This window comes from Pistacia vera, unplaced genomic scaffold, assembly GCF_008641045.1.
Source record: "Pistacia vera cultivar Batoury unplaced genomic scaffold, PisVer_v2 Contig217, whole genome shotgun sequence".
Taxonomy (NCBI): domain Eukaryota; kingdom Viridiplantae; phylum Streptophyta; class Magnoliopsida; order Sapindales; family Anacardiaceae; genus Pistacia; species Pistacia vera.
The window spans coordinates 796,437-824,159 of NW_022196021.1; the positions used below are offsets into that span (position 1 = coordinate 796,437).

The 27,723-nt window shown below is 29.6% G+C and overlaps 2 protein-coding genes and 1 pseudogene across 3 annotated transcripts; all 3 read left to right on the forward strand.

Moving 5' to 3' along the window:
* Positions 1-490: 490 nt before the first annotated feature.
* Positions 491-9,770, forward strand: LOC116130026 (annotated as a pseudogene).
* A 1,886-nt stretch (positions 9,771-11,656) lies between these two features.
* Positions 11,657-14,356, forward strand: LOC116130088 (probable peroxygenase 4). Its single transcript, XM_031415835.1, has 7 exons — positions 11,657-11,898; positions 11,984-12,088; positions 12,179-12,270; positions 13,260-13,354; positions 13,607-13,732; positions 14,019-14,165; positions 14,309-14,356. Exons 1-7 carry the CDS (start codon positions 11,859-11,861, stop codon positions 14,316-14,318), a joined length of 615 nt encoding a protein of 204 aa, XP_031271695.1. The 5' UTR covers positions 11,657-11,858; the 3' UTR covers positions 14,319-14,356.
* Positions 14,357-24,739: 10,383 nt separating this feature from the next.
* On the forward strand, positions 24,740-27,450 carry LOC116130123 (plasmodesmata-located protein 6). 2 transcript variants are annotated; one of them, XR_004128000.1, is made up of 4 exons: positions 24,740-25,625; positions 26,828-26,947; positions 27,084-27,149; positions 27,238-27,450. XR_004128000.1 is itself a non-coding variant. In XM_031415886.1 (3 exons), exons 1-3 carry the CDS (start codon positions 24,893-24,895, stop codon positions 27,092-27,094), a joined length of 864 nt encoding a protein of 287 aa, XP_031271746.1. In that variant the 5' UTR covers positions 24,740-24,892; the 3' UTR covers positions 27,095-27,450. The 2 variants fall into 2 exon arrangements, 1 of the variants encoding a protein (XP_031271746.1); XM_031415886.1 differs by having other exon boundaries at positions 27,084-27,450.
* The last annotated feature ends 273 nt before the right edge of the window (positions 27,451-27,723 follow it).

The following is a 27,723-nucleotide window of genomic DNA, read 5'->3' on the forward strand; positions in this document are numbered from 1 at the left end:
GATGACATTAAGGTTTAAACACATAAACTCAAGGAATTGAGACAAATCTATCCAGACCACACACACCCTTAGGATCTATCCATAAAGTTTTGTCGAATCTAATTTATTTTATTTTCCTTTCCTTAGTCATGCAAAACCAAATTTATATTTTCATATAATTTTATTAACGTGATATTTCATCATTTTTAGTTGAAACCAATGTTCTGAAAACCAGACCGCTCGGTCGGACCAGTTCGACCAGCAACCGACGGCAAATCCGATCCGGTATATTAAAAAAAACATCATTTGGATTTAAACCGGATTGGACTGCGGTTGGACTGTCGGAATAGTGCCAAATCGCGGTCCAATCGCAGCTAAATCCCGCCGAATTCCGGCATCTTTTGACTGAGAAACACCCTATTCGACGTGACAACATCTCCACGACCAAACCCATCCATTTTCGTCGCCGTCGTCCAACCTTCGTCGATCGCCATCCACCTAAAATTATGCGATGTCGGATTTCTTTTTGTTGATTCCGCGAGTTCTGACGCAATGGAACTCCCTAGCACCACCATCAGAGTCGTCGGCACCTGCACATCAAAAGCGCCAAGATTCCAGCTTCAATTGGCCGTCGATCGCAGCACTGCACGCGCACCACCACTCACCAGAATCTTCGCGTGATAGGGGTGTTTTAGATAGATTTAAACCTTAAGGGAGTATTATAGGGGTGTTTTGATCAATTTCAAACCTTCAGAGACTAAAATAATTTTAATTACGGTCCAACCAATCGATCAAACCAGTTAAACCGAAACCAAACCCTGAACGGGTCATTGTCTGGTCTGATTTTCAGAACATTGGTTAAAACAATTCAAAGTAGTATGGAACAACAAACAGACTACTATACGTTTTGATACATCATTTTTTAAAAAAGATATAGCTAAAAGAGTTGGCCAAGAAAGACTACGGAGAAGGAACAATTCAAATGAGTGCTGCAAAAAAAAAACTCCCAAAGAAAAATTTTATAATTTTTTCATGTGTTACACGTGGAGCAACGTTGGGTCCAGTTGTCTATTTTCTTTTTTATCTTGGTAAGAAACTTTGTACAATTGTTAGGGATCTCGACAAATTCCGAAGCTTCATACGTCACGTTGTTCTCACCAGAGTTTCAATATTTCTCTCTTCTTTTACTTTATCTATTTACCTCGAAAGTATCTGAAATAATAGTTTATTCCTATCATTTATCTTCAGTTGAAATTGGGTGTTTAATTTCAGCAATCATAATACATGTTGTCAATTGTACATCAATGAGTTGACATTTAAGCCAATTTGGTGCTCGAGAACATAAAAAAAAAAATAATATAATAATTTAAAAAGTGACACCCACAAATAATGCTAGCTACAAGTTGCCACTTTTGTGCATGTTTTTATCGTAAAGAATCAGCAAACAATCACTTTATCACTTTGTTTGTTCTTGCTTGTGTTCGCATTTTGAGAAAATTCCTGCGCAATTTCAGTTGTCTGTTTGTGTCATTCATTTCTGTACATCATCACTGTGGCGTTACATTTTGGACAAAATCTTCAAACAGGTGTCTCAAGAATGCAAACGACGTCTGTGCTTAACCTATCTGTATTGCTCTAAGATTTTGATTTTGCTTTGTTTATTATTTATTGTATCTTAACTATAATTACCAAAAGAGTCGTGAAGCAATTCTATCTATACAACTTTTTTTTTTTTTTTTTAATTTGGTTGAAGGAAAAAGAGTTAAAGGAATTAACTCTCAAGAGATTGATTGGCTATCAGATTGTTCATTTCATTAAGTTTATGTTCGACTTAAGGACATCTACCACATTTTGGTTTATTGGTCATTTGATTTTACAGTATTCAATATCTGTGAATTAATTGAGGTGTAGTACATCTCGATTGCCTCTTTAAGCTTGTAGAATATTCAATGACTTCTGAAAATTAGTTGAATACGTGTTACCCGACACCTTGGTTACCCAAAAAGCAAAGGATAAACATAGGTTTAGGATTAATTCAAATTCATTTGGCTTTAGTTTGGTTAATCACACACGAATTGTATTAATTTATTATATTGGATAAGCTTTAAAGGCCTTTTCTTAAAACTAATTCAATTCTATTTGAGTTATTGAATTTAATGCTTCCATTAAAGTTTGTATATTTCCATGATAGTTGCAGTGAACTCAAAATTGTATCATAAATTTATATAAAGAACGGTGCCCTTAGCCCGAGTTCCGTTCAAGAACTTATCACGTAAGTATTAATGGATTTTTTAATAGTTAGATAAGTATACGAATACGAATACTTGAGATTCATCTCCAATAAGAATTTAATTGTGCAATTTTCTTCTCTAACATTCTTATAAGTTTCATTATATAGTAAATCATTAATTTAATTATAAAATGAAATAACAATACAAATATATAACAAAAAGAATTTGATATCTTTTAGAACCAAAAATTATTCAACTTCAAGCACTTGAAATTTATTAGAAATGTATATTAAGCTATTATGATTGAAAATAAACAGAAGAGTAAATTGTAATTTACAGATAAACAGAAATATTTACCATTTCTGGCAGTCATTAGAAAATCATTTTTCTTTTTAACTATATTTAATCTCCAGATTTTTTAATAAAAATGTGATAATGTTACTACCATAATAGATAGTTTTAAAGATTTAATAATGTGATTAGATATTGCATTTGCATATCTTGACAATTGCAATTACTATAACATAATTTGAAGCTTAAATTCAAAATTCTTTAAACTAAAATAAATCGTCAAACTTTTCCCACTAATTTCCAGCCAAAAAGTTATTCCTAAATCAAAGAGAATATATAATAAAATATTGCATGAAGAATCCAGATTTGTGATTGAGATGATCAATTAGTCAACCACAAATTCTCTTTTATCTAACCGTATCTGTTCTTATTCAGTAAAAATCAGGGATTTCGCTACAGCTAGTTTTTCTTTTTGGAAAAAAAAAAAAAGAGAAAAGGAACTGATATTATTAGGCATCTCCAACACAGCACACATTTTTGCTGTGAGATTTTATTCCGTACTATTTTCCACACATTTTGGCATACTATTTATCACTAAATATATTCTATTTCATGTTTTTTGTATTTAATTATTTTTAATTTATATTTTATGTTAATTAATTATTATTTATAATAATTATTGATTTAAAAATTATTGAAAATTAAACAAACTTCATTCAATGCACATTAAATTACATTACTCAAATAAATTAAACTAATATAAACACTAAATTAAAAAAATCAACATAAACTAAAATAATATGTAGATTTTACTTTTGCATATTTTTTTTGATATTTATATAGATGTAATGTTTTTTATATTGTTTTTTAATTAATAATAATAAAATTAGTTTTTTATTATTTTATTTAATAAAAAATATTATATTAATTTTAATTATATTAAATAATTAATAAAAATTAAGTATTAATAAAAGAAAATATTATTAGTATCATATATATGTGTAATATATTAGAGATGAAGTAGTAAAATATCCTAAAAGGGTGTTAAAGTTACACTCACCAATAAAACGAGCAATGAAATATCCTCTTGCGGTGGGAAGAACCCGAGAACAGCATAAACCAAGACCCCACTCACGAATTGAAAAACGATCAAATTACTGTTATTGCCGAAAATTTTCCAAACCTGAGATTGTTTTTTTAGATTTATTGCGACGTTAAAATTAGGCACGTGTCCTTTTTATTAATTAATTCATTGTTATTATCATTAACTATATTTCTATTTATCCCTTTCTTTACTGTTCTTTCTTTTGCTTTATGAGCTGTGGATTCGCTCTCTCCTCTCTGCGTATTCAGAATCCATTAAAGTTAAAAATTTTAAGTTCCCTCTTTCCTTCTTTATTTTCTCCACTCATCCCCATTTATTTAACTCTCTTTAGCTATTCAAATCCACTCTCATCCTCTCTCTGTCTCTCTCTCTCTCTCTCCCGTTTCTGTGTCTTCTTCTTCTCCTCGGCTTCTTCGCCTTCATCAAAAACTAAAAAGGAGTATGTAATATGCATAATTGCTTTTTTTTCATCATTTTTTGGAAATTTATTTATCATTTTTTTTTTTTTGGGAACGTTGGCAGAAGTTGAAAGTTTGTTCCAAATAGCATGATTTTCTGCAGAGGCCGTTGCTTTCTTTGATCGAAATCATGACGGGATAGTTTATCCTTGGGAAACCTTTCAAGTTTCTTTATTTTCTTCTTCTTCACAGCTTGAGATTTTTGTTTCTGTATTTTTTTTTTTTTAATTTTGGATGATTTTACAGGTTTCGATCAATCGGTTGCGGCATATTCTTGTCCACCGCTAGTGCCTTTCTCATCACATGGCACTCAGTTCTAAAACTCTTACTCGCCAGGTACTCTATGCATTTCAATTCAAAGTAAACGACATTTAATATTTTATGTATATTCGTTTCGTTATACCTCACATCATTATTATTTCCTTTCCCTAATCATACTACAAAACCACTTATTCCTACCATCACAACAATTAGGATTTACGCATATCTCTTCCAATAATTATATAATTTTAATCATAAAATTCAACCTCTACCACAACAAAATTCATTGATCTCTCTCTCAAAAACTCAAACAAAAATACTTAAAAACTGTATATATTATTATGGATTAATTCATATGCTTTTACAAGATCGTTTAATTTGAGGGCTCTCAAACTTTCTAAAAAGCGTATCCTTGAACGGGTTTTTTATTTGTTATTAGTATTAATTTAATGTTAATTAATGAAACTCATCCCACCAAATTATATTCTTTGTATTTTGCTTTCCACCCAGACTTTGACTTGAGGCTGCTTTCTCAATTTGGACCCCATTTTAATATAGACCATTAAATTTTGGTAGCGGTCCGTGAATAAATTAAATACTTATGAGATTCTATTATTTGTTTTTTTCAAGGTGATTAAATATAAGTTAAAAGTTCTGACATGTTAATTTATTACTTAAGTTTTGTTGTCTGATTGGCGACGACCGTGGACCTTTGTCGTCCTTTGATAATTTTTTTTTTTTTAATTAGAACGAATAAGATTTCCACTCGGTTTATTAGTTTTTATCACCATACTGATGTGTTAATTATTTAATTATAGTGGATGACATGAACAAGAAAATGATTTAAAATAATATTGATTATAATAGCAATAATGTTGATACTTCCACAAGTTGTAATATTAAATTTTATAAGCAAACACAAATTTAATTATATTTGCGACGTGTTCCACTAGTTAATCTAGTTATAAATTATTTAATTAATTATTATGATTCCTTGTGTTGTGGGCAGGAAATGTCCAAACCTTCTATTCCCAATTGAGGTTAAATATCCACAAAGCCAAACGGCAGCGATTCCGGCGTCTATGATTCGAAGGAAGGTATATTCTTAGTTTAAATATTATTTCTTGTTATTTTTTTATTTTAATTTTTCTTTGATTAGGAGGCTTGTTCTTATTTATTAATATATTCATCTGATTAGGGCGCCACCACCATATAAAGGGTTTATTTTTGTTAATCTAATGTTTGTGCATTATTAAAAGGGTTTTTATTTTTATTTATTATATTTTTGGTCTGTTATATAGATTTTTTGTCTAATTGATTAATTTCGACAAATTTGTAGGTTTGTTCCTTTGAAGTTTGAAGAGATTTCAGCAAGCATGCACGTACACACCATATGCTTTAACATCAGATGAATTAATGGCAAGCTCAAACCAACAGAGAACCTAAGGATTACAAAGGATGGTTAGTTTCCTTCTTCTTTATTTCTTTTTGTTCTTGATATATTTTATTATATTTTATTATTATTATATTATTATTTTAAATTTTCATCTCTTTAACCCCCTTGTTTCTGAAACTTCGGTTTTTATCTCATTTAAATGCAATTTCTGAAATAAATTGTTTAACTTTAGTCTCCCTCATTCATAAAATAACACAAACATATTTTATGATTCCGCCTCTGTTCGGTTTGAATTCCATTTATTGTTAAAAATTAAGAGTGAATGGAAATATTGCAGGTTGCAGCTCATGCAGAATGGAAGATCTTATACTATCTATGCAAGGACAAACATGGATTGTTGGCCAAGATACAGTAAGAGCTGTTATGATGGAAGCCTGTTTGAACGAATGGAGATTGAAACAATCAGCCAACAAGAAAAGCGTAATCCACTAGCATTTTACGTTAATGGATATATCTTTCATTTCTTCTTTTTATGAACTTGTAAATAAATTGCATGAACGAAAATTATAAAAAAAAAAAAAAAGGAAATGTTATATCAATTTCTTTTTTCTATTGCAGTGATATGTAAAAGAACAGCTTTGGTTTATAGAACCATTGGTCGGGCTGCCGAGCCCGATGGATAGTCCGGATTTGAGATTTGATGATTTGCTTAAAGAAAAATGAATTTGTTTTATGTACTATTCTTTGGTGTGATGTAATTAATTAGAAGCTTATTTTATGTAAAATCTCTTAATTTGTGTTATAATATGTAGTTCTCTTAGGACCAAATCAAGGCATTTGGCAACAAGTGAAGTTTGTAACGTTATTATTTTTAAATGTATGCATTTTCTTTTAAGTCTTTTATCTATTGTCAGATTTAATGTTTAATATTAGAAATGTGGTCCATTATAAAATAAAGAATGGTATTAATTAAGTCTACACATTCTCTTTTTAATTTTCAATAATAATGAAATGCTGTTAAAATATAATTTATAAGTATATTATATTTGATTTATCTCCTTTTAATATGTTTTTCTTAAATTTCTTGGTTAACCCACATATTTTTTTTTTAAAGGTCGAAATTCCAGTTGTCACTTTATTTCAGATTAAAATTAAAATTTCAATGAATCTATAATTCATTCAACAACATCGTATTTCTTCCTTTAAAAACAATGCACAGGATTTTTTTTTTTTTTTTCCCCAATTATCACTCCGTTACATTAGATTTCTCTTTTACCAGTAGAAGTGTAGAATCTAGGAGAGAGCCACCCTTGAGTAGCCCAAACAGTAGGACGAATGTTGGGATATATGATTAAGGTATATAATCTTAGATTTAATTTTTTTGGTTTGCAGAATTTAAGAATTTAAGCAAGCAATCATCATCGTGGGATATTGTGTCAAATAACTATAATGATTATTTGAAGTACGTGTAAGGTGACTTAAACACCTTATTAAAAAAAAAAAAAAGTGTAGAAGGGGGCGACATTTCAAAGCTATCAAACAAAGAATCTTTAATGCAAGGAGCCTTGTTTAGTATGAGGCTTTTTTTATGATTTTTTATTTTTTTTTTTGGCTAAATATATGCACTCACCCATAGTTTGCCGTAAGAACAATTAGTACCAAAAAGTTTGGAAATAACAAACACCTACTTTTCTTTAATATTTGTTTGTTAAGTTTAACCAAAGAATGTTAGAATAGTAAATTCAAAAATAAATGAAAGTTAATTATGTCATTTATCCCTTTCTTCTTCCACATATCTTCTCTCAACTCTTCATCTTCCTCCTTTCTTCTTCAAAGCCGCCGATACCGACTTTCTTTCCTTTTTCCTTCACCTCTCATCACCATCCTCCTCCATCCCCAACCAGATTTAACCCATTTTTGGTTGGAATTTCCTCTTTCCCGTGACCCGTCTTCACCCTAGTGACCGTCAGAGTTTGGAGATTTGGTTGTTTTCCTTCGCGTTGTGGCAGTAACCACGACATAGCAACGAGCGGCCAGGCACTCGTGCACTGCCACGCAATCCACTTGATTTTCTCCTTCCCCACAGCGCTACCATATCTGTTTTCTCTTGCGAATGCCACCGATTGCTACCTCTTCCCCAAAAAGATCACCAAACCCACAGTGGTGCAACTCAGTTCTAAAAACTCTTACTCGCCAGGTAACTCTATGCATTTCAATTCAAAGTAAACGACATTTTTAAAAATATTGTTTTATTGTTTAAATTTATTTCCGTTTTACGTTTATACCTCACATCATTATTATTTCCTTTCCCTATCATACTTAACAAAACCCAACCTTATCCTACCGATAACAACAATTAGGATTTACGCAATCATCTCTTCCAAATTAAATTATGATAAATTTTAATCATTAAATTCAACCTTCTACCACAACAAAATTCATTGATCTCTCTCTTCAAAAACTCAACAAAAATACTGTATATATTATTATGGATTAATTTCATAGCTTTACAAGATCGTTTAATTTGAGGGCTCTCAAACTTTCTAAAAAGCGTATCCGATTACGGTTTATTATTTGTTATTAGTATTAATTTAATGTTATAATGAAACTCATGCCCACCAAATTATATTCTTTGTATTTTGCTTCACCCAGACTTTGACTTTGAGGCTGCTTCTCAATTTGGACCCCATTTTAATATAGACCATTAAATTTGGGTCGGTCCGTGAATAATTAAATATCTTATGAGATTTTATTATTTTGTTTTTTTCAAGGTGATTAAATATAGTTAAAAGTTCTGACATGTTAATTTATACTTAAGTTTTGTTGTTCATATGGCGGACGACGTGGACCTTTGTCGTCCTTTGATAATTTTTTTTTTTTTAATTAGAACGAATAAGATTTCCACTCGGTTTATTAGTTTTTAATCACCATACTGGATGTGTTATTATTTATTAATAGTGGATGACATGAACAAGAAAATGATTAAAATAATATTGATATATAGCAAATAATTGTTGATACTTCCACAAGTTGTAATATTAAATTTTAATTAGCAAACACAATTTATTAATATTGCTGACGTGTTCCACTAGTTAATCTAGTTTATAAATTATTTAATTAATTGATATTGATTCCTTGTGTTGTGGGCAGGGGAAAGTCCAAACCTTCTATTCCCAATTGAGGTTAAAAATATCCACAAAGCCAAACATGGCAGCGATTCCGGCTCTATGATTCTGAAGGAAGGTATATTCTTAGTTTAAATTATTTCTGTTATTTTTTATATTTAATTTTTCTTTGATTAGGATGCCTTGTTCTTATTTTATTTATATCATCTGATTAGGGCAGCCCACCAATAAAAAGGGTTTATTTTTGTTAATCTAATGTTGTTGTCATTATAAAGGGTTTTATTTTTATTTATTTATTTTTGGTCTGTTTATATAGATTTATTGTCTAATTGATTAATTTTCGACAAATTTGTAGGTTTGTTCCTTTGAAGTTTGAAGAGATTCAGCAAGCATGCCGTACACACCATAATGCTTTAACATCAGATGAATTAATGGCAATGCTCAAATCCAACAGAGAACCTAAATTACAAAGGATGGTTAGTTTCCTTCTTCTTTATTTCTTTTTGTTCTGATATTATTATTATTATTATTATTATTATTATTATTATTATTATTTTTTAAATTCATCTCTTTAACCCCCTGTTTCTGAAACTTCGGTTTTTATCTCATTTAAATGCAATTTCTGAAATAAATTTGTTTAACTTTAGTCTCCCTATTCTAAAATACACAAACATATTTTATGATTCCGCCTCTGTTCGGTTTGACTTCCATTTATTGTTAAAAATTAAGATGGTGAATGGAAAATATTGCAGGGTTGCGAGCTATGCAGAATGGAAGATCTTATACTATCTATGCAAGGACAAACATGGATTGTTGGCCAAGATACAGTAAGACTGTTATGATGGAAGCCTGTTTGAACAATGGAGAGGAAAACAATCAGCCAACAAGAAAGCGTGGATAAGCTTTAAAGGCCTTCTTTCTTAAAACTAATTTCAATTCTATTTGAGTGATTGAATTTAATGCTTCCATTTAAAGTTTGTATAATTTCCATGATAAGTTGCAGTGAATCTCAAATATCATTTGAAATATCTTAATTTAATGACGTAAAAATTGTATCATAAATTTATATAAAGAACGGTGCCCTTAGCCCGAGTTCCGTTCAAGAACTTATCACGTAAGTATTCATGGATTTTTTAATAGTTAGATTAAAGTATACGAATACTTGAGAATTGAGATTGCATCTCCAATAATAATTTAATTGTGCAATTTTCTTCTTCTAACATTTCTTATTAAGTTTTACATTATAATTAGTAAATCATTAATTTAATATATAAAAATGAAATAACAATACAAAATATTATAACAAAAAGAATTTGATATCTTTATAGAACCCAAAAATTATTCAACTTCAAGCACTTGAAAATTTATTTAGAAATGTAGTTATTAAGCTATTATGATTGAAAATAAACAGAAGAGTAAATTGTAATTTACAGAATAAACAGAAATAATTTTACCATTTCCTGGCAGTTTCAATTAAGAAAATCATTTTTCTTTTTAACTATATTTTAAATCTCCAGATTTTTTATAATAAAAATGTGAATAATGTTAACTAACCATAATTAGATAGTTTTAAAGATTTAATAATGTGATTAGATATTGCATTTGCATATCTTTGACAATTGCAATTACTATAACAATAATTTGAAGCATTAAATTCAAAATTCTTTAAACTAAAATAAATTCGTCAAACTTTTCCCACTAATTTCCAGCCAAAAAGTTATTCATAAATCAAAGAGAATATAATAATAAAATATTGCATGAAGAATCCAGAATTTGTGATTGAGATGATCAATTAGTCAACCACAAATATCTCTTTTATCTAACCGTATCTGTTCTTATTCAGATAAAATCAGGGATTTCGCTAGCAGCTAGTTTTTCTTTTTTGGAAAAAAAAAAATAAAAGAGAAAAGGAACTGATATTATTAAGGGCATCTCCAACACAGCACATTTTTGCTGTGAGAATTTTATTCCCGTACTATTTATCCACACTAATTTTGTGCGATACTATTTATCTACTAGAAAATATATTCTATTTTCATGTTTTTGTTATTTAATTATTTTTAATTTATATTTATGTTAATTTAATTATTATTTATAATAATTATATGATTTAAAAATTATTGAAAAATTAAAAACAAAACTTCATTCAATGCAAACATTAAATTACAATTAGCTCAAAATAAATTAACACTAATATAAAAACACTAAAATTAAAAGAAAATACAACATAAACTAAAATAATAATGTAGAATTTTACTTTTGCATATTTTTTTTGATATTTTATATTAGATGTAATGTTTTTTATATTAGTTTATTTAATTAAATAAATAATTAAAATTAGTTTTTTAATTATTATTATTTAATAAAAATATATATATTAATATTTAATTAATATATATATAAATAATTAATAAAAAATTAAGTATTAATAAAAAGAAAATATTCACTCCTAGTATTCCATAATATATGGTGTAATATATTAGAGATGAAGTAGTAAAATATCCTAAAAGGGTGTTAAAGTTACACTTACACCAATAAAAGCGAGCAATGAAAATATCCTCTTGCGGTGGGAAGAACCCGAGAACAGCATAAACTCAAGACCCCACTCACGTAATTGAAAAACAAGATCAAATTACTGTTAGTTGCCGAAAATTTTCCAACACCTGTAGATTGTTTATGTTTAGATTTATTGCTTGACGTTAAAATTAAGGCACGTGTCCTTTTTTATTTAATTAATTCATTGTTATTATCATTAACTATAATTTCGTATTTATCCCTTTGTTTACTGTTCCTTCTTTTACTTAATATAGCTGTGCGATTCGCTCCCTCCCTCTCTGTACTTTTCAGAATCCATTAAAGTTAAAAATTTTAAGTTCCCTTCTTTCCTTCTTTATTTTCTCCACTCATCCCCATTTATTTAACTCTCTTTAGCTATTTCAAATCCAACTCCTGCATCCTCTCTCTCTCTCTCTCTCTCTCTCTCCCCGTTTCTGTGTCTTCTTCTTCTCCTTCATGGCTTCTTCTGCCTTGTCATCAAAAACTAAAAAGGAGGGTATGTAATATGCATAAATTTGCTTTTTTTCATTATTTTTTGGAAATTTATTTATCATTTTTTTTCTTTTTTGGGAACGTTGCAGAAGTTGAAAGATTTGTTCCAAATGAGCATGATTTTCTGCAGAGGCACGTTGCTTTCTTTGATCGAAATCATGACGGGATAGTTTATCCTTGGGAAACCTTTCAAGGTTCTTTTATTTTCTTCTTCTTCATCAAGCTTGAGATTTTTGTTTCTGTATTTTTCTTTATTTTATTTTATTTTTTGGATGATTTTACAGGTTTCCGATCAATCGGTTGCGGCATATTCTTGTCCACCGCTAGTGCCTTTCTCATCAACATGGCACTCAGTTCTAAAACTCTTACTCGCCAGGTAACTCTATGCATTTCAATTCAAAGTAAACGACATTTTTAAAATATTGTTTTATTGTTTAAATTTATATTCCGTTTTACGTTTATACCTCACATCATTATTATTTCCTTTCCCTAATCATACTTAACAAAACCCAACCTTATTCCTACCGATAACAACAATTAGGATTTACGCAATCATCTCTTCCAAATTAAATTATGATAAATTTTAATCATTAAAATTCAACCTTCTACCACAACAAAATTCATTGATCTCTCTCTTCAAAAACTCAAACAAAAAATACTGTATATATTATTATGGATTAATTTCATATGCTTTTACAAGATCGTTTAATTTGAGGGCTCTCAAACTTTCTAAAAAGCGTATCCGATTTACGGGTTTATTTATTTGTTATTAGTATTAATTTAATGTTAATTAATGAAACTCATGCCCACCAAATTATATTCTTTGTATTTTGCTTCCACCCAGACTTTGACTTTGAGGCTGCTTTCTCAATTTGGACCCCATTTTAATATAGACCATTAAATTTTGGGTCGGTCCGTGAATAAATTAAATATCTTATGAGATTCTTATTATTTTGTTTTTTTCAAGGTGATTAAATATAAGTTAAAAGTTCTGACATGTTAATTTATTACTTAAGTTTTGTTGTTCATGATTGTGTCGGACGACCGGTGGACCTTTGTCGTCCTTTGATAATTTTTTTTTTTTTAATTAGAACGAATAAGATTTCCACTCGGTTTATTAGTTTTTAATCACCATACTGGATGTGTTAATTATTTAATTAATAGTGGATGACATGAACAAGAAAATGATTTAAAATAATATTGATTATAATAGCAAATAATTGTTTTGATACTTCCACAAGTTGTAATATTAAATTTTAATTAGCAAACACAAATTTAATTAATATTTGCTGACGTGTTCCACTAGTTAATCTAGTTTATAAATTATTTAATTAATTGATATTGATTCCTTGTGTTGTGGTGCAGGGGAAATGTCCAAACCTTCTATTCCCAATTGAGGTTAAAAATATCCACAAAGCCAAACATGGCAGCGATTCCGGCGTCTATGATTCTGAAGGAAGGTATATTCTTTAGTTTAAATACTATTTCTTGTTATTTTTTTTATATTTAATTTTTCTTTGATTAGGATGCCTTGTTCTTATTGTTATTAATATATTCATCTGATTAGGGCAGCACCACCATAATACAAGGGTTTATTTTTGTTAATCTAATGTTTGTTGCATTATTAAAAGGGTTTTATTTTTATTTATTTATTTTTGGTCTGTTTATATAGATTTATTTGTCTAATTGATTAATTTTCGACAAATTTTAAGGTTTGTTCCTTTGAAGTTTGAAGAGATGTTCAGCAAGCATGCACGTACACACCATAATGCTTTAACATCAGATGAATTAATGGCAATGCTCAAAACCAACAGAGAACCTAAGGATTACAAAGGATGGTTAGTTTCCTTCTTCTTTATTTCTTTTTGTTCTTGATATTATTATTATTATTATTATTATTATTATTATTATTATTATTATTTTTTAAATTCATCATCTTTAACCCCCTTGTTTCTGAAACTTCGGTTTTTATCTCATTTAAATGCAATTTCTGAAATAAATTTGTTTAACTTTAGTCTCCCTCATTCATAAAATAACACAAACATAATTTTATGATTCCGCCTCTGTTTCGGTTTGACTTCCATTTATTGTTAAAAATTAAGATGTGAATGGAAAATATTGCAGGGTTGCGAGCTATGCAGAATGGAAGATCTTATACTATCTATGCAAGGACAAACATGGATTGTTGGCCAAAGATACAGTAAGAGCTGTTTATGATGGAAGCCTGTTTGAACGAATGGAGATGGAAAGACAATCAGCCAACAAGAAAGCGTAAATCCACTAGCATTTTACGTTAATGGATATATCTTTCATTTCTTCTTTTTATGAACTTGTAAATAAATTGCATGAACGAAAATTATAAAAAAAAAAAAAAAAAAAGGAAATGTTATATCAATTTCTTTTTTCTATTGCAGTGATATGTAAAAGAACAGCTTTGGTTTATAGAAATGTCGCGCAGCCGATGGATAGTCCGGATTTGAGATTTGATGATTTGCTTAAAGAAAAATGAATTTGTTTTATGTACTATTCTTTGGTGTGTGTAATTAATTAGAAGCTTATTTTATGTAAAATCTCTAATTGTGTTTATAATATGTAGTTCTCTTAGGACCAAATCAAGGCATTTGGACAAGTGAAGTTTGTAACGTTATTATTTTTAAATGTATGCATTTTCTTTTAAGTCTTTATCTATTGTCAGATTTAATGTTTAATATTAGAAATGTGGTCTTATAAAAAAAGAATGGTATTAATTAAGTCTACACATTCTTTTTTAATTCAATAATAATGAAATGCTGTTTAAAATATAATTTATAGTATATTATATTTGATTTATCTCTTTTAATATGTTTTTCTAATTTCTTGGTTAACCCACATTTTTTTTTGGGGGTCGAAATTCCAGTTGTCACTTTATTTCAGATTAAAATTAAATTCAATGATCTATAATTCATTCAACAACCTCGTATTTTCCTTTAAAAACAATGCACAGGATTTTTTTTTTTTTCCCCATTATCACTCCATTACATTAGATTTCTCTTTTCCAGTAGAAGGTTAGAATAGGGAGACCACCCTTGAGTGCCAAACAGTAGACGGATGTGGGATACTATGATTAAGGTATAAATCTTAGATTATTTTTTGGTTGCAGAATTTAAGAATTTAAGCAAGCAATCACATCGTGGGATATGTGCATAACTATAATGATTATTTGAAGTACGTGTAAGGTGACCTTAAAAAACTTATTAAAAAAAAAAAAAGTGTAGAAGGGGGCGACATTTCAAAGCTATCAAACAAAGAATCTTTAATGCAAGGAGCAAGTATGAGGCTTTTTTTATGATTTTTTATTTTTTTTTTTGGCTAAATATATGCACTCACCCATAGTTTGCCGTAAGAACAATTAGTACCAAAAAGTTTGGAAATAACAAACACCTACTTTTCTTTAATATTTGTTTGTTAAGTTTAACCAAAGAATGTTAGAATAGTAAATTCAAAAATAAATGAAAGTTAATTATGTCATTTATCCCTTTCTTCTTCCACATATCTTCTCTCAACTCTTCATCTTCCTCCTTTCTTCTTCAAAGCCGCCGATACCGACTTTCTTTCCTTTTTCCTTCACCTCTCATCACCATCCTCCTCCATCCCCAACCAGATTTAACCCATTTTTGGTTGGAATTTCCTCTTTCCCGTGACCCGTCTTCACCCTAGTGACCGTCAGAGTTTGGAGATTTGGTTGTTTTCCTTCGCGTTGTGGCAGTAACCACGACATAGCAACGAGCGGCCAGGCACTCGTGCACTGCCACGCAATCCACTTGATTTTCTCCTTCCCCACAGCGCTACCATATCTGTTTTCTCTTGCGAATGCCACCGATTGCTACCTCTTCCCCAAAAAGATCACCAAACCCACAGACCAAACAACCATGATTTTGAAAAAATAAAAAAAAACCAGATAAACCCACACTACCACAGATAGAGATTGTGCTAATTTGTTAGTATTCAAAGGTTTTTAGAGATTTGTGTTTCCATAGTTAGATTAAGGGTATATAAAGATATGGGTGTTAGTTTTGGTGTCGGCGTCAATGGTGGGGATTGTTTGGTGCTAATGGCAACATGTATCTTTCTTTTTGGAGACTTTACTATTGAGTTGATTGTGTGTGGGTGTTCTTTGCTATTGATTTTCGGTGTCAAAATCAATCGAGGTGCGTTTTCTCAATTTTCCGACAAGGTTGGTGCTAATGGTGGCACCATTATCTTTCACGTTTTGTTGGATTTTTGGTGTTTGATTGGTGGGTTGCTGTTTATAAGTGTTTGTGTTGCTGTTGTGGTTTTTTTTTCTAGTCGTCGGCCGCTCCTCCATCACTCCAACCTTGCTACTTTATCGTCATCCTGTTCAACCTTTTGCCGCATCCAGCTCCCGTCTGCCTAGCAACCAACTCTTCCACCTTTTACCACACTATCCTTCAGCAAACGAAATTCATTAACAGAACCCGACAGAAAGTGGGCGTTTATCATTTCTAAACTTTTTGGGTAGCAATTTGTCTTTACAGAAAACTACGGGTAGCTGCATGTCGTTCGACCTTTTTTTTTTTTTTTTTTTTTTAATCTCATTAAGAAACAAATATGGCAAAGTTCAAACAAAAGAAGTTAGAAAAAAAATATTAAAACTTATTTTTTCATGTTTATTGTGTTCAGAGTTAGAAATCATTTTAAAATGTAAAGGATTTAGAGTTTTATGAAATAAAGAGATTTATAATATTTGGGGTGTACGACAAAATTAAATACCCCCTTGGTAATTATAAAATTAAAAAATATATTATGTTTTTAAACACTATAATTGAGGATTAGAAAGTGATTAAGTGAGGCTTAAATAACACTACTCTAAAACAAGATTTAAAAAAGAAGTGATTTTTAGCGTAAACTATTTTACTCTTTAGCCCAAACTTCACTCTTCAGTTTTAAGTAAGGTTATAATTGTAATAACATATTTTATTCTTCTTCCTCCATTTTTTTCACTTCAAAGCTTTGTATTTAAACAAATTAATTCATATTTTGCGTGATATCGATAGAGATGATTTGTCTCATGCTTTCTAATTAATTTTGATTAATTTAAATTTGCTTTTAACTTTTTAGCACTCTAAATACAAAGCTTTGAAGTGGAAAAATAGAGGAAGAATAATAAATTTTTTTTTATTACAATTATATAGTCACTTAAAATTGAAGATTGGGGCTAAAGAGGAAAACAGTGGGGCTAAAAATAACTTTCCTTTTAAAAATCCTTTCCAAAATGTTATAACTAGGATTAAATCAGTGGAAAATTGGGCCCTTTCCGAGAGGTAAAGATATCAAGGCCCAAGTATGTAATATTGGCCATGGGATTTTAATTCAACGTTCAACTGTTTATGGGCTCTGGAATTGACAACTTCATCATGTGTGGCCCAGTATATACATGAACAGCCAATTTTAATTATATAATTAATGATATAGTAGAATAATATATCTTCTATGTTTGACGTCGTAAAACCTCATGCTAAAGGCAAATGTATGATACTTTGCAATGTATATAAAAACACAAAGTAATTGGGTAATTATATGCTGATGTCACAGAAATAGATGGTTCTATAGTGTCTTGGAATATTTTAATAAATTGAATGAAATAAATGGAATGAAAGTAGTGGCCTAACTTGAAAATTTGAAAGATGAAAGATAGTAGATTAATGAAGAAGGTTTTAAGAATTGGAAAGCAAAAAGGTGAAAAATAATGGTGGAATTCAATGTTTTGTCCCACATTAAGTAGTATAGAAAAATGTTTTTTCTCTCATTTCAAACACATCAAAATTTTTCAATCTGTCATTTTCACTATAGTTTTTAAGGTTTTCTTTTGTTAGAGTTAAGACTTAATTCAAATCGTTAGAACAGAAGAGTGGTGCTTCTCTTGCTATTCATCTGTCGTTATATCATAAAAAACAAACGCTGTTCAAATCCTTGTGCACCCAAGTGAAGGAGGCAAATCTGTTTTAAAGAAACTGTGTGTTACACAAGCCTCGGCATTCATCCTAAGGTTGTATTCTTCGGATCTCTTCCTGTTATTCTGAAGGATTTTCTACACGTGATCACGTTATTGGTATTGTTAATATTATTGTATTTTCATTTTATTTTATTGGTATTTAATTATATTATTTTTATATTCAATAGATTTATTATTTGCGGTTATTAATATAATAATTGATTATTTTTATAACATAGTGTCTATTACTCTATCGAATCTAACATAAAAGCTTATAGTCATGGTTATAACTTTATTTTGCTATATATATATATATATGAAAACACACCTATTAGTTGGGTGATTAAATGCAAATGCTATATGGATAGGTCCCTCTTATATATATATAAGTCCCATCTTGTCTTACAAAATTAATTATGGATCCCTTAATTTAATTTAATTTTTTTTTATATTGTTGGCCACAATTAAAGCAAAAATTCCTTTACTAACATCAAAATATATAGTTAAATCAAATCTTTTGCCTAACAACTTATTGTACAAAAAAAAAAAAAAGTGGTAATTAATTAAGTACATTGCCTAAAATGTGGTAACGTGTTATATAAAATCATGTCAATTTTCTTCTATTTAATATATGTATTCCTTTGATTTTGTGTTTAATTTCTGCCTCTTAGTTTTCCAAAATTTTCTAAATTCTCAAAAAATAAAAAAATAATAATAATAATGTTAAAAGCTACAAATGATTGCTAATAAAGCAAATTAGTACTTACTTGGAGTTCTAATTGTATGAAACTAGAAGTAATGAATTAAATTAACAATTAAAATAGCTTTTTATATGAATCATGAGCTCCTTTTTTCAATTAAAGAAAATTATTACTTAATATGAGTTCTCATTGAATAAAACTAGAAGTTATTAATTACATTAACTATTTAAATAGCCTTTTTTATGTATCATTAGTTCCTTTTTTTTAATTAGTACTAAAAAAACGAGTTCTCATTCAATAAAACTAGAAGTAATAAACTAAATTAACTATTTAAATAATCTTTTCATGTATCATGGGGTCCTTTTTTAATTAAACTCATGCGCATAATGATGCAAACTAATCCCAATAAAAAAAAAGTCCTTTTTTCTGTATCCAGAATTTCTGGTGTATGTCTTGTCTCTATTAATAATACTTAAGATAATTAATCACAGTTTAATTCTAATAAACAATCACTACGTCCTCATTAATGATTAAACTTGTTGAACATTTCAGAAACATAGCGTGGTGGGTTTGATCAACTTTAGCTCATTAGAATGTTACAAATTCCAATGAGCACTATTTCATTGTGATAAGGATGAAGTTTCCAACCGAAGATTAGTTGTAAATAAGGTGTCGTGTCATTAATCTTTGGCCAAATCAAAGAAGTAAAATGTCACCATTTGTCAAATTAAACTCATAATCGTAAATAGTATTATTAATGTAATTAGTTCATCTTTCATTTTGGATTCTAAATCATACCAAATAATTTGTGTAATTTGAGTTCTACGTTAAGAAACTTAATTATTAATGAAAAATAATTATTAATGTGATTGATAATTAATAAGATCTTTATCACAAACAACAATGCATATTTTTATGAGTTAAATCAAATTAGGAGATAATAATATTTTTTTTTTTTCAAAAAATAAGAATACCTAAACGAGTTCTAATAGTTTTAAAGAGATCGGATTAGGTGGTGTTTAATATTTTATTTTATGTCTTTATTTTCAAACATAATGTTCTCAAAATCCAAATACAATATGAAAACATCTAAAATGAAAATGGTGAAAACGCATTTGTTTGTTTTTAATTTTTTCGTCATATATCAAAAATTTCATTTATCATGTATTTTATTTAATAAATAAAAATATTAAGTGAATGATACTGCACACATTTCAAGAAAAGATAGAAAATAAAAATGAAATAAAAAACGATAGATTCAATCGTCTTGTATTAAAAACTGAAATCGGAATGGTCAAAGTTTTAGTTTTTATGTAAGAAATAACATGAAATACACATAAAATTTGAAACATTTTATGTGATGGACAAACCCTAGCCATGCCTGAACAATAGACGGCCAGCTCAAACTCTAGACAAGAGCAAAATGAATCCAGCACCAAACACAGAAGCTAAGGCTAAATCGAGAAGCATGGAGCTATGTGGAGGTCGTGCAAAACCTTATCACTAATGCAAAATGACAACAATTTGGTCGGAGGTTAAGCCAAAACTTTGTAAAGTTCTTGTGGGCTCATAATTTTAAATCAAAAATACATACAAAAATACAAACTCTCATCTCTCATTAATTCATTTCATTATTGAATTTGAATGTGACTTTCCTTTCATCTTCCATCTTCCATCTCTTTCTCTTTAATTTGATGGAACAACCACTTATTCCTCCTGCACACGACAACGTCTTCTTCAGTCTTCTTCATGACTTTCCAACCACGAAGCTACAGCTAGTTTTCATGTGAACATATATATTTGCGTGTTTAATGGAGAACTTTTGGTCGTCAAGAAGAGACAAATTTGGAAAGAGATTATTAATAGTTTCCAATTTTACGTGCATTTTGGGCTGTGTCAATTCAGGATTTTAATGCAAGAGACCGATCAAATTTATTTGATTTTAATTTACAAAAACTAATGCCATGTAACAATGATTCATATTAACATAAATTTAAGGCCATTCTATGTATAGAAAAGGAAAATTTTATTTGGGAGATTTTTGGATTATTTAAAATTAAAAAATAGTTGTATTTTATTTCACATAAATGAATATGAATTCAAAGCAAAAATTCCCCCCCAATAGAAGTTAAAAGTCTTTCTATTCAACGTCAAAACCAAGCACTACGCTTTACAAAATTTAAAAAAATGTCCAAGACCATTCACCTATGTCGGATCAAAATTGCATTGTGGGCCTGCATTGGAACAAAATAAATTCTCTTAACAACTATATATTAAAATAAATAAAGTAGATTCAATTGCGATTGGAGTCATCTTTTGCAGGTACTGTATACCATATAATTAAGGACACCATAAAAGATATCATAAGATTATATCAAATTTAATTATTTCACGTTTGTCTACTATCTCCTTAGTTTATCCATTTCTTTTGCACCTTACTGCCCAAATGATTGAATCTCTTTACCATTATTTAATTCATCCTAATCATTTTTCATAAATTTTTTGTGCAATTCTTGTTTTCAAGAATAAAAATGTGATCATCCTGCTCTTACTTTTTCTTCATCTAGATCTCTTTAGAGAAAACTCAAAAATTATGTAGTTCATAGATTCATACGATTGAGTAGTTAGTTTTTGTGATTCACTTTAAGAATTTTCTTCTAGAAGAAAAGTGCTAGAACAATATCAATAATCTTTCTAGCTATCAATCGCTACACAAAAATAAAGTAATAGGCATATTTTTTGAAAATGTTTCATGAAAAAATGTGTTTATTCAAAGGCATATGTTTCTTTGAAAGATATAACAAAAACATTAGATATGAAAAAAATGTGTTTATCATTTATAATTAAAGCATAAGATTCTCTTGAATATATTTAACAAAAACATTCGAGTCAGAAAAAAATGTTTTTATCTAAATTTACTGTTTAGTTATAATGACAAGAACAATGGATAAGTACTTAATTACGTATATAAATAAAAAGTTGCCCCCCCTTCATAAATGATCTATTTATTGATAATTTTGACCTCAATTTACAGATAATTAATGAAAGGTATCAAGTCTTGTCAATGGAAACAGGATGATATTTCCATGCAGTTTCATATATTGGATCATACTAATGTACCAAACAAATGTCTGGTAGGAAATATTGTTGCACAAGGTAGAAACAAGTAGTATTGAACAATACTCAAAATTATATATTGCAAGAATATTTGATTTTTAAATGTTTTATTGAGAAAATTATATCAAATAACACTATTTTGAGGTGTGAGTTGAAAACTAACATTTTTTTTTTTTTTTTTGGAAAGTTTCTCATAATATAGCACAATTTTATTTTATGGACAAAAATGCCCCTTTGAGTTTTTCATCAACCTTAAACCAAAACTCATTCTTCAACCTTTAAAACCCATCTAGCCATTCTCTATAAATATAATCCCTACTAAATCTAAGGATATTTATGTAAATGGGTGGTTAATATTGGCTATTTGGGTTAATTTTAGATGAAAATGTTGAAAATTAAAGGATTTTAATGTTTTTAATGAAACTTGGGATTGTTTATCGGCCGGATTTAGCCGTTTGGCAACCAAGATTGAAGACGATGAAAAATGGCTAATATCGACTAATAGGGGGTATTTATAATTTACCTAGTTGACACCGTACGTATTCAAACAAAATAAAATATCATTTGTGAAAGTTATAGATATCCCTTATTAGTATAAAAAGTGTTTGATATCCCTTATTGGCTAGTTTCTGCCATTTTTTGTCATCCTCAACCTTGGGCTGCCCAAACGACCAAATCCGACCAAATCTGACTGATATCCCCAATCTGTAAAAAAAAACGCAGGTCCTCTATTTCATTTTCCATAGTTGACAGCCATTAAAACCAACCAAATTCACACAATCAAACAACAATCAAGCCCATCTGACATCCTAAACCAACAACTCCATCAAAACCCTACATTTAAATAATCCAACAAAATCTTAAATGCTAGTCAAATCAACTGAAATCCGTAAAATAGCAAAATCAGTTTATGGGTAGAGTTTGCAAAGTCTCCAATGAAGGGAATGATTAGGATGGGTTTGAAGAAGATGAGTGAATGTTTAAGGTTTATTTATATATGAAAGCATTTTTGTCCTTCAAATTTGTGTAATATTGAATTATGCTATTTGTTGAAAAGTTTTAAAAAAGTGCTAGTTTAAGTTCCCTACCTAAAATAGTATCATTTTATATAATTTCTCTGTTTTAAATTTAATCCAATAAAAAAGGGGGAATTATTTGATTAATATATCTTTTTCCTTAACTTTATTATAATTGGGCATTAATTAGTTATTTTTCTTGTTGCAATATGCCAGTACATATTAAATATAAAGGAAGAATGTGTAAATGAGACAATAAGGTAAATGAATTATAGCTAGGTATTTTTATGAAGATTTATTAACTAGATGTACTAGTTTTCAGTAGTAAAAATAAATGAGTTATAGGCCGATTTGTTAGTTAGTATTAGTTGATAATGTTATCGAATCAGTTTACATTATTTGACCAATTTAATCATTGAATTGATAATGAATATGAATGTACGATATCTTTTTCACTAGTTTTCGATATTGACTCGACATTATTATTATATAGAAATTTAAGTTTTATATTTAAATATATACTCAAAATTCAACTTAAAAGGAGGAATTTGAAATTGATCATTTGGGTTTAGGAGTTAGATTGTCAATCCTATTACAGGTGAAGTGTTTTATAAGTCATATTCGTACTTTTTGTTATTTTCCACCAGAAATTATGCTCTTATTTTAGTATGTTAATTCCAAGTCTACTTCTTAAAAGTTTAGGGTTACATTAGATTAAAGTTAAATTATACCAACTTTTATCCAATGTTTAATTATAAGCTTCCATTTCAAGTATTTTTCACTAAGTCATCGTCAACTCCCAAGTCATTCGTGATAGATTTTTCTCCATTTCCCATTTAAGGTATTTTTTACTTAGTCATCGTCAACTCCCAAGTCATTCTTTGATATGTTTTTTTTTTTCCCATTTCACACACACACACATATATATTTTATTTTTTTCTTTTGGTTAACTGAGGTGTTTATATCAGTTTACATACAACTCAGAAGAAGTAACACTCAAATCATTCTTAATAGATTTTTTTTCATATATAATGTTAATTAAAGTGTAATATGGTCAGCTTACACGTACTTCAAAGGAAGTTATCCCACAACAACTAATCGTTACGGCCCCTTAGGTAAGTCTAACGAGAAATAACTTAAGATCGTGGGTCGAAGCCATGTACCGCCCTCTTGATTTGTCCTTACCATTAGGCTATCATAGAAGGGTTATTATATACAAGTTTTATCAATATACCTGGGAAGAAATTAAAAAAAAAAAAAAAAAAAAAAAGATAAATTAATGTAAAATATTCAAATAAATTTAATAAAATTCAATCCCATTCCATAAGTAGTTAAATCATTCCAAGCCGATTTAACTCTCTATAAAGAAAAATCAAATATCACTTAAATTTCAATAATTTAAAAGCCTCAAAACATCTAGTGATTGATAAAGTACTCTATGCAACAATGGAGTTGTGCCACACCATTGAGAGTGTCATATACTTATGCCCCATTAACAAGTTACACATGTATCCATTATAAAATAGTTAACAGTATGGTCAACCATTAACACTCTCTAATCCATATTTAATTGACTTTAAGCTTAAATCTATTTTTCTTTTTTTATATATTTTTTACAAACAGAATTTCTTTAATCTTCCATTTCTAAAATGCTGAAAATGATACTCCTGTTCATTATTCAAATGTTATATATATATATATAGATAGATTAGATTCCTATATAATCTCTCATTTACTTATAAAAAATATTCAAATGCTGAAAATGCTTATAAAAAAAAAAAAAAAAACATCATTTCGACGAGAAAAAGATTACCAAACTTGTAATTAGTATTATATAGATTCGATTCCTATATAATCTGTCATTTACTTGTAATCTACTGATAAACCTTAATTAAAAATATAAATCCAATAACTACTCTACCTTTTAATTACATTATATTAATTAAAAATACTTAAATTAAAAAAAAAAAAAAAAACAATCATATAACAAACACATGATAATAAATATATATCAAGTTACTCTCTTCCTTACGTAAATTTTCCTTAAAGCAACTCCCTCTCCACTCCTCTGAAAAAGCTCTCTCCTTTTCTTCAAATTCTCCATTAAAATTCTTCAAATAATTCCCACAAATATTCATCATCATCTTCTTCAGCCTTCCATCTCACTTCAGCATGTCTTCAATCTCTTTACTTCTCCTTCTTTTTCCAATTCTTTTCATCACTTTCTCACTTTTCGCAACCCCGTCGTCCTCCGCCGTCGACACCTTCGTCTTCGGAGGCTGCTCCCAGCTCAAATACGCCCAAGGCACCCCCTACGAGTCTAGCGTCAACTCGATGCTCACCTCCCTAGTCAACTCAGCCACCTTCACCACCTACAACAACTTCACTATCCCCTCCTCCACTTCACAAGAAGCTCTCTACGGCCTCTTCCAATGCCGCGGCGACCTCAACAACGCCGACTGCGGCCGCTGCGTCGCCCGAGCTGTGAGTCAACTCGGCACCATCTGTGCCAACTCGTGCGGCGGCGCTTTGCAACTGGAGGGCTGTTTCGTCAAGTACGATAATACGTCGTTTTTAGGGGTGGAGGACAAGACTGTTGTGGTGAGGAAATGTGGGCCGTCGATTGCGTATGACTCTGACGCGTTGACTCGGCGTGATGCGTTGTTGGGTTATTTGGGGGCGGGTGATGGGAGTTACAAACCGTACAGAGTTGGCGGGTCGGGGGATTTAGCCGGTATGGCACAGTGCGTAGGCGATTTGAGTGCGAGCGAGTGTCAGGATTGTTTATCTGACGCGATCGGACGGCTGAAAACGGACTGTGGGGCCTCCAAGTGGGGTGACATGTACTTGGCCAAATGCTACGCGCGCTACTCTAAAGGTGGAGATCACTCGAACGGCGGTGACGGTAAGCGGTTTCGCCACCTTGTTGGGTGGTGGTTTCTGGTTTTCGGTAATTTTTTATTTTTATTTTTGACTTAAATTTCGTGGGATTTTATGAAAATTATTTAAAAGCTTATGGTAAGACGTGTAAAATTAATTATTGAGTTTGCATGTTGGTTTGATCTTTTGTAAATTTCTTTTATTTTTTCTTTATTTATGTGTGAATTATTAGAGTGTGGGGGACTAAAAGGAAATTTCCCATGTCTAAGTAACTAGTGACTTTGTTTAATTAATGTACTAATCTATCAAATTAACCATCTCTTTATTGTGTTATAGCTTATAATTCACTTTCTTATACCTTCTTAGGGAATTTTGTCTATGATTTTTCTCGTAGGGAATTTGGTTTTGTTTTATAAATTTGTATAATTAGTGAAATAAGTGAAAAGATTATGGTTCTAGATGGGTTGTATGAAACAAAGGTGACTGTGACTTGAATGGTTGAAAATTTTCACTTTATGGGTTATAAAATTTTTAAATAATTTGATAAAAAGTTGGATCATGTATTTCAAAATTAATCCAATTGTCAATGAATCAGTTGAATGTTTTAGTATTATTGTTGCTATAAACGTGATGAATGTTTTAATGGATATAAACTATAAAGTCTTCAATGTAAAGGGAGACAATGAAATGTAATTAGGGTTTCATTTTGAAGTGGCAAATTAAGGAGAAGTTTCTATTTGACTATTTGGAGAAAATAAAAGATGTCAAACTACTTTGGATTTTCTTGTATTTAAACACTATATTATAGTATTCAAAGTTACCTGTAAAGCACTAAGATTATAATCATACATAACATGAAAGTAAAAATAAAATTTATAAGGTCCCACTTTGAATTAATGTCTTCTTAGAATTCAAAGAAAGAAAGTATCCGATGCTAACATAAAGTTGTAAAGCCTCATCACTTAGAAAAACTTTGAAGTTTCTTGAATTTTCCACTTAAATTTAGATGCAATTACTCAAAGTGACGACAACACCCTAATTTCGTATGGATGAAACCATAATCGATATCGAAATCACATATCGTTTGATTAGAAAGCGTTATTAGATTATTCATGTAAAAGTTTCCGAGTAATACAAAATATTTTATGGCCGGTTTTGAAAATTAACTGCCCATTGTTTGATAATATTAGTGATTTCTAATTGTTTGATTCTTAATTTTGAATGTAGAAAACAACAACGATGAAGAAATTGAGAAGACACTTGCCATCTTAATTGGACTCATTGCTGGAGTTGCTCTTCTCATTATATTTCTTTCTTTCTTAAGAAAAGTATGCGAGGGAGAAAGAGGTATGTCTATCATCTTTTCATATTCTTTATTCATTTTAATTTTATTTCTACAAAGTAAGTATTAATATTATTGATTCAATAACATTATCAAGTTGGAAAAATTACTTATTTTTCTTTAAATCTTTTGATTTTGCAGATGGAAAATGATACCATTTGTAAATATACAAAGAAAAACTACAACTCTCTTCCATCACCTGCTCTGGTAATTAAATCAAATTGTTTTTGACTTTCGGTGGCCCATTTTCCACTTTCTCTTTTGTTTAATTTCCTTTTCTTTCTCCTTTTGTAAGTTTCTTTGTTAGTGCCTTTAGAGAAAGCTTTGAAATAGTGGATAGAAGAAAGATGGCTTTCGGAAACAGTTGCCTCGAAACAAGTGAAATAAAAGTTGCAATAAGCTCAAAAAAGTTAAAAGCCAAAAGATTACGCATCTCTTAACTCATGTAAGATTGTCTCTTAATTATTTGTACTAGTACTACTAATAATAACTAGTGAAATTAATCACTTTTCTTACAAGTGCTTTTCTTTTTTAGTTAGTTAGTGCTTTTGTTGGTTGTGTAATTTTAGCTTTTCGCTAACTTACGTTTAGCAAGTTGGCAAAATTTCATTTCATTTCATCCAAAAGTTTCATTATCTATACATTCATTGTTTGATTTCTTGTCAATTCAAAATCCACTTTGTTTTAATAATTCTTCATCTTTTAGCTATGCCCAAATTATTGTTGTCGAGTTTCGGTCATATTATTTGTGATTTGATGTTGTAATGTTAGTTCTTTTTTT